General features: G+C 46.4%; 1 protein-coding gene across 2 annotated transcripts in view; it reads right to left on the minus strand.

The window, feature by feature from the left end:
* afap1l2 (actin filament associated protein 1-like 2) overlaps positions 1–15228 on the minus strand; it is a 173941-nt gene that overhangs the window by 100425 nt on the left and 58288 nt on the right. For both annotated transcript variants that reach the window (XM_045702610.1, XM_014159299.2), the window contains exon 3: positions 115–192. In XM_045702610.1, the coding sequence (XP_045558566.1) occupies positions 115–192 (78 nt within the window). The remainder of the gene's footprint in view (positions 1–114; positions 193–15228) is intronic.

Here is a 15228-nt window from a genome sequence, read left to right on the forward strand (position 1 = left end):
TGAAAGTATGTAAAGCCTCAATAATACTAATTTACAATGTATGAACCAAACAAGTCAGAGTGCTACACCATCAAGCAGGTTCCACCTTGTAGGAAACAACCTTTGAACTCTCACCTCTGTCAGCTTTGTCCTGACCCTGCCCAGTCACAATGACTTTGTTCATGTAGATGTACTCCTCATCACCACCACCACCTGAAACATAGCAGTTGAGAGAGAACAGTAACATCAATCAACATGAGAAATATACTTCATTATGAATGCTGCTGATACAACCCACTTCAGAATTAAGTTTTGAATGAACAGAATCATGCTATGATACTGTACATTGTGGCAGCCCAGGGAAATCAGAGGTGAAACTCAAAATAAAATAAGATCCAATGTTCATAACAAAGTTTTAATCAATTACTGAGATTAATAAATTACTATTGAGATTAATACACTGATAGTCTATCAACATTTCTACTATATAGCAACATTCCAAAATTCACCCTTAACAAATATACATTCTAGTGAGATCAAAACCTATGGATAAACAGAGATAAAAAAGGTTATTATTCCCATGCACGCTCATGGTGCATTTATCAGACATGAGTCAGAACGCTCTCCTCTTTTTGAAGGTTGTAAAGATCATAGGCCTGACTTACACTTTCTGATCCTACTATATCTGTTTGGATCAAGGGTTACACATCATGGCCCTGTACACGATGGCCCTGTACACACTCACGTTGTACAATTGAAGTACAACGGATAGTTTTTCTGCACAAAATAATAACTACAAAAGTGTTGTGGAGACACAGTACAACAGTTGTGGAAGTATTTCTGTATCAGAAAAATATTATCAATAGTATCACAAATAGGGCTGTTGCAATGACTGTATTACCACCACATCGGAGGTCACGAGTCATGAAGGCAGTCAAATTCAACATGACCGTTTAGTACCACGATAATTAGACTTCTCTGAGCTCTGATGCTGCTGCTGGTCATTAGTAGCCTACCAAACTTTCTAACTCCCTGGTACTCAGCACTATACTGTCCCTCTAATCACTCTGACATCAATGCAAATGTATTCAAAAATCTAATCAAACACCATACGAGAGCCCAATGAGCTCATGATGCGCAACATTTCTATAGACTATGCAATTGCGGGAGAAAACAGAGTGATGGCATCTATTAAAAAGAGGAGGATCCCATCAACTTTCTATAGGCTAGGCCTACTATATTTATTTCTCAACTTTCCTAATATTAAGCACATTATTATATTTACAACAGGAGAACAGCCTACCTGGCTGGCATGAAAATAAACTGTGGGGAAAAGCGTCCTCCATTCGCTATTTAAATGCATAGATGACATGTATTTTTTCCCGCTGCCCCTGTTTCGATACAGGTGCATGATAATGGTCAATTCTAAATCAAAACAAATTTTACACATATATTATTTAGTAAATGGAAAGACAAGATTTAAATCAATAATAGTCTGATGGGTGACAATATTATCCTATCACTTGTGAATGACATATTAACAGTTGTGAATGATGCCCAGCATAAGAAACAATGCCTTTTTGTTGGAATCATAGTCGCACACCTCATGTAGCCTAGCCCATAGGCCTATATGTTTTAATAAGGTTTGTATCACAACTAAAGTGACCAAATAACTTCTTAAAATTAAGCCCATTAATCTACTTTACGATGTAGAGCCTAACTGGCATACATAAGCAGCGCGTGAATTTCTAGTTTGGGGAAGATCACTATAAAATACACCTCTATAATAAAAGCATTACATGCATTTGTGGTCACTTTTGATAATGGTGTTTTCCTCTAATGGAATATTTGTGCTTATAGACTACTACCATGTTTGCATTGCTGTGCTTATAATGTAAAGAAATAGCCTAATAGTTTATAAAAATTTTAAGCTAAACTTTCTGATCTGTTCTTTTGATGCTAGTGGTTGTATTCACTTGGGATCTATCACATCCCACAACTGTCCCAGACTATGTTTGGAAAATGTATTTCTCGCACAGAATAGAACAGGTCAACGTTTGTACTATGGGGTATAGTAGATTGACATAGGCTAGTGCTTTTGCTGTTCGTTAGGCCTAAACATCTTCTTGGCTGACGAAAAGTAAATGTGGACAGATCTTCCAATATCTTCAATATGCACCTTGGAATTGAATAAGGACACGCGCAGTTGTGTCTCCGATGTGTCTGTCTTAACTTGTAGTCTGTGAGAAAGACCTGATCACGTGATGGAGAGCCGTGTGAGTGAGAGACGCTTCAGATTGCGCAGCACACTCAGGGAGAAGGGCACAACACAGCACTTCGGGCCGCAAATTGCAGGGATTTTTTTTGCGTGTATTACAGCCACAAAGGGGATGCCGCCATAAAATTCGAGGCATTATCAAATGCTTGTCAAATTGTGAATGAGACTTTTGGAGTGTGTAAAGCATGCGCCAAAAAAAAAAACAAAGCAGAGCTCATGCCTTTCAAGCGACTTTCTTCAAATCATCATTAGTCTCACCATGCAGCCTTACAATGTATTAAACATCAAAACATATAGCCAAATGTTTGTAGAACAACTAAAGTTACATTAATAACTCTAAATTAAGCATATAAAAGTACCTATTTCTTTGTTAACCACTCAACATAGAATAGCTGCATGTGTGCGCTCCCTCAAATTGTTTGGAGAAAATATTTATATTATCTGTTCAATTGTATTCTTCATACTATAAAATAAAAAAATAATATAAAATAATGCCATGGAATTATAAGCAAATCTTGTCAGCTAAATGAACTAGTGTAGCCCACAGCTAGTGTAGCCCACAGCCATTTGACATTGCCACATCAGGACTAGAGGTCGACCGATTATTCGGAATGGCCTATTAATTAGGGCCGATTTCAAGTTTTCATAACAATCGGTAATCTGTATTTTTGGCCACCGATTTGCCGATTAAAATAAATAAATAATAATAATTCTTTTTTTTACACCTTTATTTAACTAGGCAAGTCAGATTAAGAATACATTCTTATTTTCAATGACGGCCTAGGAACGGGGGTTAACTGCCTTGTTCAGGGGGGATTCGGGGATTCGTTTTTGCAACCTTCCGGTTACTAGTCCAACGCACTAACCACCTGCCTTACATTGCACTCCACGAGGAGCCTGCATGGCAGGCTGACTACCTGTTATGCGAGGGCAGCAAGAAGCCAAGGTAAGTTGCTAACTAGCATTAAACTTATCTTATAAAAAACTATCAATTTTAACATAATCACTAGTTAACTACACATGGTTGATGATATTACTAGTTTATCTAATGTGTCCTGCGTTGCATATAATCAATGCGGTGCCTGTTAATTTCTCATTGAATCACACCCTACTTCGACAAACGGGTGTTGATTTAACAAGCGCATTTGCGAAAAAAGCACTGTCGTTGCACCAATGTACCTAACCATAAACATCAATGCCTTTCTTTAAAATCAATACAAAAGTATATATTTTTAAACCTGCATATTTAGTTAATATTGCCTGCTAACATGAAATTGTGTCACTTCTCTTGCGTTCATTGCACGCAGTCAGGGTATATGCAACAGTTTGGGCTGCCTGGCTCGTTGCGAACTAATTTGCCAGAATTTTACGTAATTATGACATAACATTGAAGGTTGTGCAATGTAACAGGCATATTTAGACTTAGGGATGCCACCCGTTAGATAAAATACGGAACGGTTCATTTCACTGAAATAAATTTTTTTTTTTTTCCGAGATGATAGTTTCCGGATTCGACCATATTAATGACCTAAGGCTCGTATTTCTGTGTGTTATTATGTTATAATTAAGTCTATGATTTGATATTTGATAGAGCAGTCTGACTGAGCGGTGGTAGGCAGTAGCATTCAAACATTCATTTTAAGCATTCATTCAAACATTCATTCAAACAGCACTTTCGTGCGTTTTGCCAGCAGCTCTTTGCTGTGCTTCAAGCTGTTTATGACTTCAAGCCAGGTGGGTATAATTTCTGGAACGTTCCAACAGGAATCTATCCCATAAACTTTGTAAATTACAAGTTTTCCAAAAAACATACAAAGTTGTATAGCGGCAGAATAAGATACCAGGTAGGGAGTGGTCTATTTCATTGCATTTTTCACTCATTTTACATTTACATTCTAGTCATTTAGCAGACGCTCTTATCCAGAGCGACTTACAGTAGCGAATGCATACATTTCATACATTTTTTCCCCCCATACTGGTCCCCCGTGGGAATCGAACCCACAACCCTGGCGTTGCAAACACCATGCTCTACCAACTGAGCCACACGAGACCACTCATCACGTTTATTCCGAAAAATGTCTGTCCTCACTCTCGTTGCCTATGGACAAACATTAAGAATAAGCTACGTGGTGAGTTGATGCCTATTCGGCAGCTAGTTAGCTAGGTTTGTATGCGTTGCTACTCTGTATGCGTTGTTGGTTGGCAACCTTTTACTTTACGTTTTTTGGAATAGATTCCTGTTGGAACGTTCCACAAATTATACCCACCCCTTCAAGCCAGCAGCTCTTCGCAATGCTTCAAGCATTGCACTGTTCATGACTTCAAACCTATCAACTCCCAAGATTAGGCTGATGTAACCGATGTGAAATGGCTAGCTAGTTAGCGGGCTGCGCGCTAATAGCGTTTCAAACGTCACTCGCTCTGAGACTTGGAGTAGTTGTTCCCCTTGCTCTGCATGGGTAACGCTGCTTCGAGGGTGGCTGTTGTCGATGTGTTCCTGGTTCGAGCCCAGGCAGGAGCGAGGAGAGGGACGGAAGCTATACTGTTACACTGGCAATACTAAAGTGCCTATAAGAACATCCAATAGTCAAAGGTATATGAAATACAAATCGTATAGAGAGAAATAGTCCTATAATTCCTATAATAACTACAACCTAAAACTTCTTACCTGGGAATATTGAAGACTCATGTTAAAAGGAACCACCAGCTTTCATATGTTCCCATGTTCTGAGCAAGGCACTTAAACGTTAGCTTAAACGTTCTTACATGGCACATATTGCACTTTTACTTTGTTCTCCAACACTTTGTTTTGCATTATTTGAACCAAATTGAACATGTTTCATTATTTTTTTGGGCTAAATTGACTTTATTGATGTTTTATATTAAGTTAAAATAAGTGTTCATTGAGTATTGTTGTAATTGTCATTATTACAAATAAATAAATGTAAAAAAAAATAAAAAATCATACAAAAAAATTCATAAATCGCCCGATTAATCGGTAGCGGGTATTTTGGTCCTCCAATAATCGGTATCGGCGGTGAAAAATGATAATTGGTCGACCTCTAATCAGGACAACTCAGGAGTATACTATTATTTTCTTCTGAAATAGACTACATTTTCTTCATATCATGCTTCTTTAGACCCGTCTAAAATAAATAATGGATTTATTGTGAAGATGTAGGCTATATTACATATATTTATTTAACTTTTTAAAATAGCTTGTAGGCTATGTGTGGAAGCCTGGAGTTGCTAAATGTGTTTATGTTAATTAACGGTCAAATTACCTTGAGACCAACAGTTATTTGCTTGACAATCACCAGCTGACAAAAGTTTGTGACTGCCACAGCCCTAATCACAATCAATGTGTCAAATGCATTGTACATCAGTTGTCAAATGCTTTGTACAACATGAGTGTCTGTGGGGGCTCTGAGGAGAAAGAGTCACATACAAAGTATACGATAAGGGTTTTTTGAGACGGGGATAGTCAGTTTTGGCTACTGCAGTGTACACTCTGAGAAGAAAAGGAGCCTCGAAGAACCTTTTGATAAATTCGAAAAGGTTCACCCACAGTGACATCATTTTGAATCCCAAAATGATGTCACTGTGGGTAAACCTTTTCGAATCAAAAAGGTTCCTCGAGGAACCCCTCTAGAAAAGGTTCCTCAAGGAACACATTTGCAAAGGTTCAAACAGGAACTTCTTTTGTGAGGGGAGAGGTTCAAATTTGAACCATAATTGTAATATATTATTACTGTCATTGACATGATTATTATAGTAAATGCATTACATTAGTATTTTAATATCATAATAACTATCAATAATATATTGTAACAAAATGGTGACTATTGTAATGGAATACTACTTTGCTCTTTAGATTCACATTATGTCAGCCTTTAACCTTAAAGTAGTATGTAGCTTGGTCATGGTTGGATAGCTCTCTTCTATCCATTGCTTTAGTCTTTGATTGGTCGGCTTTGTGGAGGGGAGGAGCGTGGTTGGCAAAGCATTTGTTTATAGGAGTAGTGAATAGATATTTTTCTGTTGAATTTCTAGGGAAGTCAGTAGGCAAATAAATAGAGGTGGAAATAGGTAAATCATACATATATCAATGATTGTAACCTTTAATGACTATACAACTGAACACATGAACAGGAATGACAATTACTCTCACGGATGGCCTAAAATAACTTCTTGAAAGCCATGCCCCCAATTAGCCACACCTTCTGTCTTCTGATATATACACTTTACTATAAATACACTTCAACTGCTAATAATAAGCCAGGAAATTCCATTTAGAAATTCAATGTAGTTACAGTTAGACAAGCTACATCAGTCCTTGACTCCATTGGTGAGTCTGACAGGCAAATCCAACGGCGAAATGAATCCAAAATGATCTGCACGTGCCAGCAAAAAGGTTCCTCCAGGAACCCTTTGGTACTTTGAACCATTAAAGGTTCCTCCAAGAACCCTCAACTAACCAAAGGTGCAAATATTAAGTCATTGACTAGCAATGGTTCCTTGAGACAGTCCAGGGTTCCTTGAGGATCTCCAGGGATCCTCGAGTCAACCTTAATTCTAAGAGTGTAGCATGTTTTGTGAATGATCTAGAAAATCAAATTGTACATGCGCCGAATACAACAGGTGTAGACCTTACAGTGAAATGCTTACTTACCTGTCCTTAACCAACAATGCAGTTAAGAAACATAAGTGTTAAGTAAAAAAATAGATAAGTAACAAATTGTAACAATGCCTCCTAGTAGGAGGGGGGTGTGTAGGAATCAGGAGCAGGAGAGCAGAGAAGTTCCAGTGGCACACAATGTTTAATCAGGCGGACCCGAAGGCACAATACAAACAAATGGGAAAACACGCATAAACGTAGTCGCCACCCACAGGGAATAAACTCTGCACATGGAGGAGAAACCTCGACTCCACAAACAAAGTCACGCAAGCACACCGTAAACATTTACCGAAAATATAAACGAAACCCCGTGGTGCAGGCACACACCCCTTACATGAAAATACACAACAAATTAATCCTGCACAAAGCCTAGCCTGCAGCGGGGTGTATATAAACCCACCGAAATCAATTAAACTGAACACAGGTGTGAAAAACCAGACAGACACAAACGAAAAGGAAAATGGGATCGGTGGCAGCTAGTAGGCCGGCGACGACGACTGCCGAGCACCACCCGAACAGGGAGAGGAGCCACCTTCGGTGGAAGTCGTGACAGTACCCCCCCCCGACGCGCGGCTCCCACGCCAACCTCGAGGCCGACCTGGAGGATGAGGTGCAGGGTGATCCGGATGGAGGCGGTGAAACTCACTCAGCAGAGATGGGTCCAAGACATCCTCCACCGGCACCCAGCATCTCTCCCCACCGGACCGTACCCCTCCCAATCCACGAGGTACTGCAGGACCCCCACCCGACGCCTGGAATCCAGTATGGATCGTACTGTGTACGCCGGGGCCCCCTCGATGTCCAGGGGGGCGGAGGGACCTCCGTACCTCAGCTTCTTGAAGCGGACCAGCTACCACCGGCCTGAGGAGAGACACATGAAACGAGGGGTTAATACGGTAATAACAGGGGAGCTGTAACCTATAACGCAGCTCGTTTATTCTCCTCAGGACTTTAAATGGCCTCACAAACCGCGGACCCAGCTTCCGGCAGGGCAGGCAGAGGGGGAAGTTTCGGGTCGAGAGCCAGACCCGATCCCCTGGCGTGAACATTGGGGCCTCACTGCGGTGGCGGTCAGCGCTCGTTTTCTGCCGGCCTTCGGCCCGTTTTAGGTGCCCCTGGACGGCCTCCCAGGTCTCCCTCGAGCGCTGTACCCAATCCTCCACCACAGGAGCCTCGGTCTGGCTCTGATGCCATGGTACCAGGACCTGCTGATACCCCAACACGCACTGAAAGGGCGAAATATTCGTTGAGGAGTGGCGGAGCGAGTTCTGGGCCATCTCTGCCCATGGAACATACCTCGCCCACTCCCCTGGCCGGTCCTGGGAATACGACCGCAGAAACCTACCCAAATCCTGGTTTACTCTCTCCACCTGCCCATTACTCTCGGGGTGAAAACCAGAGGTCAGGCTGACCGAGACCCCCAGATGCTCCATGGACGCCTTCCACACCCGGGATGTGAACTAGGGACCCCGATCAGAAACTATGACGTGTGTAAATAGGGCCTCCGCAGTCTGTAGGGCCATAGGAAGACCGGGCAAAGGGAGGAGACGACAGGGCTTAGAAAACCGATCCAAAACGACCAGGATCGTGGTGATCCCTTGGGATGGAGGGAGATCGGTCAGGAAGTCTACCGATAGGTTTGACCAAGGCCGCTGTGGAACGGGGAGGGGTTGTAACTTCCCTCTGGGCAGGTGTCCAGGAGCCTTGCACTGAGCGCACACCGAACAGGAGGAGACGTAAACCCTCACGTCCTTGGCTAAAGTGGGCCACCAGTACTTCCCCCTAAGGCTTCGCACCATCCTATCGATACCTGGATGACCAGAGGAGGGTAACGTATGCGCCAACCAAATCAATCTATCGCGGACACCAAGCGGGACATACCTCCATCCCGCAGGACACAGAGGCGGACTAGGCTCCGATCGAGATGCCCGCTCGATGTCCGTATCCACCACCCACACCACCGCGCCACCAGATAAGAGGCCGGAAGTATGGGGGTGGGATCGATGGACCGTTCCTCTATCATACAGACGGGACAGTGCGTCTGCCTTAGTGTTCTGGGAACCTGGTCTATACGAGATCGTAAATCTAAATCTGGTGAAAAACATGGCCCACCTTGCCTGGCGAGGGTTCAGTCTCCTCGCCGCCCGGATGTACTCCAGGTTACGGTGGTCAGTCCAGATGAGGAAAGGGTGTTGAGCCCCCTCGAGCCAATGTCTCCACACTTTCAGAGCTTTTACGACAGCTAGCAACTCCCGGTCCCCCACGTCCTAGTTTCGCTCCGCCTGGCTGAGCTTCCTCGAAAAGAAAGCGCAGGGGCGGAGCTTCAGTGGCGTGCCCGAGCGCTGTGAGAGCACGGCTCCTACCCCAGCCTCGGACGCGTCCACCTCCACCATGAATGCCAAAGAGGGATCCGGATGAGCCAATACGGGAGCCTCGGTAAACTGAGACTTCAAGCGACCAAAAGCTCTATCCGCCACAGCTGACCACCGCAGACGCACTGGTCCCCTATTCAGCAGTGAGGTAATGGGAGCAGCCACCTGCCCAAAACCCTGGATAAACCTCCGGTAGTAATTGGCAAACCCTAAAAACCGCTGCACTTCCTTTACCGTGGTGGGAGTCGGCCAATTACGCACGGCCGAAATGCGGTCACTCCACTTCCACTGCTGATGTGGAAATGCGATACCCCAGGAAGGAGACGGACTGTTTGAAGAACACGCATTTCTCTGTCTTGATGTATAAGTCATGCTCCAACAGTCACTCAAGTACTCTGCGCACCAGAGACACATGCGCGGCGCGTGTAGTGGAATATATCAGAATGTCATCGATATAAGCCACCAGACCCTGCCCGCGCACGTCCCTGAGAATCTTGTCTACAAAGGATTGGAAGATGGCTGGAGCATTTTTCAACCCATACGGCATGACGAGGTACTCATAATGGCCGGATGTGGTACTAAATGCTGTCTTCCACTCATCTCCCGCCCGGATACGCACCAAGTTATACACGCTCCTGAGATCCAATTTTGTGAAGAAGCGTGCTCCGTGAAATGACTCCGTCGCCGTAGCGATGAGAGGTAGCGGGTAACTGTACCCCACCGTAATCGAATTTAGACCTCTATAGTCAATGCACAGATGCAAAACACCCCCCTTCTTCTTCACAAAAAAGAAACTCGAGGAGGCGGGTGACATGTAGGGCCGAATGTACCCCTGCCTCAGAGATTCAGAGACATACGTTTCCATAGCCACCGTCTCCTCCTGTGACAGGGAATACACGTGACTCTTGGGAGGTGCTGCGTTTACCTGGAGGTTTATCGCACAATCCTCTCGTCGATGGGGTGGTAATTGGGTCGCCCTCTTTTTTCAGAAGGTGATAGCCAAATCGGCATATTCGGGGGGAATGGGCATGGTGGAGACTTGGTCTGGACTCGACACCGTCGTTGCACCGATGGAAACTCCCACACACCTACCTGAGCACTCCTCTGACCACCCCTTTAGAGCCCTCTGTTGCCACAAAATAGTGGGGTTGTGAAAGGCCAACCAGGGAATCCCCAGCACCACCGGAAACGCAGGAGAATCAATGAGGAAAAAACTAATTCTCTCCTCATGATCCCACTGCGTAACCATGTCCAGTGGAGCCTGACCCTAATGGTCGACTATCTAGGGAGTGCACCTGAAAGGGTTTGTCCATCTGAACCTGGGGAATCCCTAACCTATGCGCAAAACCACGGTCCATAAAATTCCCTGCTGCGCCTGAATCGACTAGCGACTAATGCTGAGAATGGGGAAAGAACTCAGGGAAAAAAAAGAACACATACATGTGACCAACAGGGGGCTCTGGGTGAGCCTGGTGCTGACACACCTGGGGTGTCCGATCAGTGCTCGGCCTGCTGTCTCGACTCCAAGACGAGCCCCTCCAGCACCGGTCGGCAGTGTGCCCTCTCCGACCACATCCGGTGCAGGAGGAGGCTCCTCCTCCGATCGCCCTCACTGCAGCACCTCCTAACTCCACGGGGGTTGGAGCGGAGGTGCTGGGGGTGGAACCAACAGGACCCGATCCGGACGACCGCGTGTAGCCAGCAAGTTATCCAACCTTATGGACATGTCCACTAGCTGGTCCAGGGTGAGGGTAGCGTCTCTGCAAGCTAGCTCCCTGCGGACGTCCTCACGTAGGCTGCACCTATAGTGGTCAATCAGGGCCCTGTCGTTCCACCTTGAGCCGGCGGCCAAGGTCCTGAACTCCAGCGCAAAGTCTTGGGCGCTCCTCATCTCCTGCCGTAGATGGAACAGACGCTCACCCGGCGGGTGAACTCTGGGTAATTGTCCCTCGCCGAGTCTGGTCCCTCCCAGACCGCATTGGCCCACTCCACAGCTTTGCCTGACAGGCAGGAGACAAGGGCGTTCACGCTCTCACCTCCCGAAGGAGCCGGGTGAACGGTTGCCAGGTACAGCTCCAGCTGGAGCAGGAAACACTTGCACCCGGCAGCCATCCCATCGTACTCCCTCGGGAGCGCGAGCCGAATACTGCTGGGCCCAGATGACGCCGGCGAAGGTGGTGGTGTAGGTTGGAACGTGGCGGGTGCAGGGGCAGGCAGGACATCCCTCTCCCATCTCTCCATCTTTGCCATCACCTGATCCATGGCGGTCCCGAGACAGTGGAGAACGGTGGTGTGATGTTGTACGCTCTCCTCCATGGATGTGGAGAGCACGTCAGCTCCTGCTGACTCCATTGTGGTGGTGCGGGATTCTGTAACAATGCCTCCTAGTAGGAGGGGGGGGTGTAGGAATCAGGAGCAGGAGCAGGAGAGCAGAGAAGTTCCAGTGGCACATAACGTTTAATCAGGCACAATACAAACAAATGGGAAAACACGCACAAACATAGTCGCCACCCACAGGGAATAAATTCCGCACACGGAGGAGAAACCTCGACTCCACAAACAAAGTCACGCAAGCACACGGTAAACATTTACTGAAAATATAAACGAAACCCCGTGGTGCAGGCACAAACCCCTTACATGAAAATACACCAAATAATCCCGCACAAAGCCTAGCCTGCAGCGGGGTGTATATAAACCCACCGAAATCAACTAAACTGAACATAGGTGTGAAAAACCAGACAGACACAAACTGAAAGGAAAATGGGATCGGTGGCAGCTAGTAGGCCGGTGACGACGATCGCCGAGCACTGCCCGAACAGGGAGAGGAGCCACCTTCGGTGGAAGTCGTGACACAAATAGTTAAAGAGCAGCAGTAAAATAACAATAGCAAGGCTAAATACAGGGGGTAAAGGTACAGAGTCAATGTGCGAGGGTACCGGTTAGTCGAGGTAATATGTACATTTAGGTAGAGTTAAAGTGACTATGCATAGATAATAAACAGAGAGTAGCAGCAGTATAAAAAAGGGAGGGAGGCAATGCAAATAGTCTGAGTAGCCATTTGATTAGCTGTTCAGGAGTCTTATGGCTAGGGGGTAGAAGCTGTTAAGAAGCCTTTTGGACCTAGACTTGGTGCTCCGGTACCACTTGCCGTGCGGTAGCAGAGAGAACAGTCTATGACTAGGGTGGCTGGAATCTGACCATTTTTAGGAACTTCCTCTGACACCGCCTGGTATAGAGGTCCTGGATGGCAGGAAGATTGGCTCCAGTAATGTACTGGGCCGTACGCACTACCCTCTGTAGTGCCTTGCGGTCGGAGGCCGAGCAGTTGCCACATCAGGCAGTGATGGAACACGTCAGGATGCTCTCGATGGTGCAGCTGTAGACATTTTTGAGGATCTGAGGACCCATGCCAAATCTTTTCAGTCTCCTGAGGGAGAATAGGCTTTTCCTGCCCTCTTCACAACTGTCTTGGTGTGTTTGGATGTGGTGATGTGGACACCAAGGAACTTGAAGCTCTAAACCTGCTCCAACGCAGCCCTGTCGATGAGAATGGGGTCGTGCTCTGTTCTCCTGTAGTCCACAATCATCTCCTTTGTCTTGATCAAGTTGAGGGAGAGGTTGTTGTCCTGGCACCACACGGTCAGGTCTCTGACCTCCTCCCTATAGGCTGTCTCATCTTTGTCGGTGATCAGTCCTACCACTGTTGTGTCATCGGCAAACTTAAGGATGGTGTTGGAGTCGTGCCTGGCCATGCAGTCATGAGTGACCAGGGAATACAGGAGGGGACTGAGCCCGCACCCCTGAGGGGCCCCACATGTTGAGGATCAGGGTGGCGGATGTGTTGTTACCTACCCTCACCACCTGGGGCGGCCCATCATTTAGTCTAGGATCCAGTTGCAGAGGGAAGTGTTTAGTCCCAGGGTCCTTAGCTTATTGATGAGCTTTGAGGGCACTATAGTGCTGAACGCTCAGCTGTAGTTAATGAATAGCATTATCACATATGTGTTCCTTTTGTCCAGTTGGAAAGGGCAGTGTGGAATGGAATAGAGATTGGATCTGTTAGGGCAGTATGCAAAATGGATTGGGGCTAAGGTTTCTGGGATAATGGTGTTTGATGTGAGCCATGACAAGCATTTCAAAGCACTTCATGGTTACAGACGTGAGTGCTACGGGTCGGTAGTTATTTAAACAGGTTACCTTCGTGTTCTTGGGCACAGGGACTATGGTGGTCTGCTTGAAACATGTTGGTATTACAGACTCAGTCAGGGACAGGTTGAAAATGTCAGTGAAGACACTTGCCAGTTGTTCAGCGCATGCTCAGTGTACACATCCTGGTAATCCGTCTGGCCATGTGGCCTTGTGAATGTTGACCTGTTTAAAGGTCTTACTCACATAAGCTATGGCGAGTCGGTGATCACACAGTTGTCCAGAACAGCTGATACTCTCATGCATGTTTCAGAATCACTTGCCTCGAAGCGAGCATAGAAGTAATTTAGCTCGTCTGGTAGGCTCATGTCACTGGGCAGCTCACGGCTGTGCTTCCCTTTGTAGTCTGTAATATACTGCTCAAAAAATTAAAGGGAACACTTAAACAACACAATGTAACTCCAAGTCAATCACACTTCTGTGAAATCAAACTGTTGACTTAGGAAGCAACACTGATTGACAATAAATTTCACATGCTGTTGTGCAAATGGAATAGACAACAGGTGGAAATTATAGGCAATAAGCAAGACACCCCCAATAAAGGAGTGGTTCTGCAGGTGGAGACCACAGACCACTTCTCAGTTCCTATGCTTCCTGGATGATGTTTTGGTCACTTTTGAATGCTGGCGGTGCTTTCACTCTAGTGGTAGCATGAGACGGAGTCTACAACCCACACAAGTGGCTCAGGTAGTGCAGCTCATCCAGGATGGCACATCAATGCGAGCTGTGGCAAGAAGGTTTGCTGTGTCTGTCAACGTAGTGTCCAGAGCATGGAGGCGCTACCAGGAGACAGGCCAGTACATCAGGAGATGTGGAGGAGGCCGTAGGAGGGCAACAACCCAGCAGCAGGACCGCTACCTCCGCCTTTGTGCAAGGAGGAGCACTGCCAGAGCCCTGCAAAATGACCTCCTCCAGGCCACAAATGTGCATGTGTGCTCAAAAGGTCAGAAACAGACTCCATGAGGGTGGTATGAGGGCCCGACATCCACAGGTGGGGGTTGTGCTTACAGCCCAACACCGTGCAGGACGTTTGGCATTTGCCAGAGAACACCAAGATTGGCAAATTCGCCACTGGCGCCCTGTGCTCTTCACAGATGAAAGCAGGTTCACACTGAGCACATGTGACAGAGTCTGGAGACGCCGTGGAGAACGTTCTGCTGCCTGCAACATCCTCCAGCATGACTGGTTTGGCGGTGGGTCAGTCATGGTGTGGGGTGGCATTTCTTTGGGGGGCCGCACAGCCCTCCAAGTGCTCGCCAGAGGTAGCCTGACTGCCATTAGGTACCGAGATGAGATCCTCAGACCCCTTGTGAGACCATATGCTGGTGCGGTTGGCCCTGGGTTCCTCCTAATGCAAGACAATGCTAGACCTCATGTGGCTGGAGTGTGTCAGCATTTCCTGCAAGAGGAAGGCATTGATGCTATGGACTGGCCCGCCCGTTCCCCAGACCTGAATCCAATTGAGCACATCTGGGACATCATCTCTCGCTCCATCCACCAACGCCACGTTGCACCACAGACTGTCCAGCAGTTGGCGGATGCTTTAGTCCAGGTCTGGGAGGAGATCCCTCAGGAGACCATCCGCCACCTCATCAGGAGCATGCCCAGGCGTTGTAGGGAGGTCATACAGGCACGTGGAGGCCACACACACACACTACTGAGCCTCATTTTGACTTGTTTTAAGGACATTACATCAAAGTTGGATCAGCCTGTAG

This window comes from Salmo salar, chromosome ssa19 (assembly GCF_905237065.1).
Source record: "Salmo salar chromosome ssa19, Ssal_v3.1, whole genome shotgun sequence".
Classification (NCBI taxonomy): domain Eukaryota; kingdom Metazoa; phylum Chordata; class Actinopteri; order Salmoniformes; family Salmonidae; genus Salmo; species Salmo salar.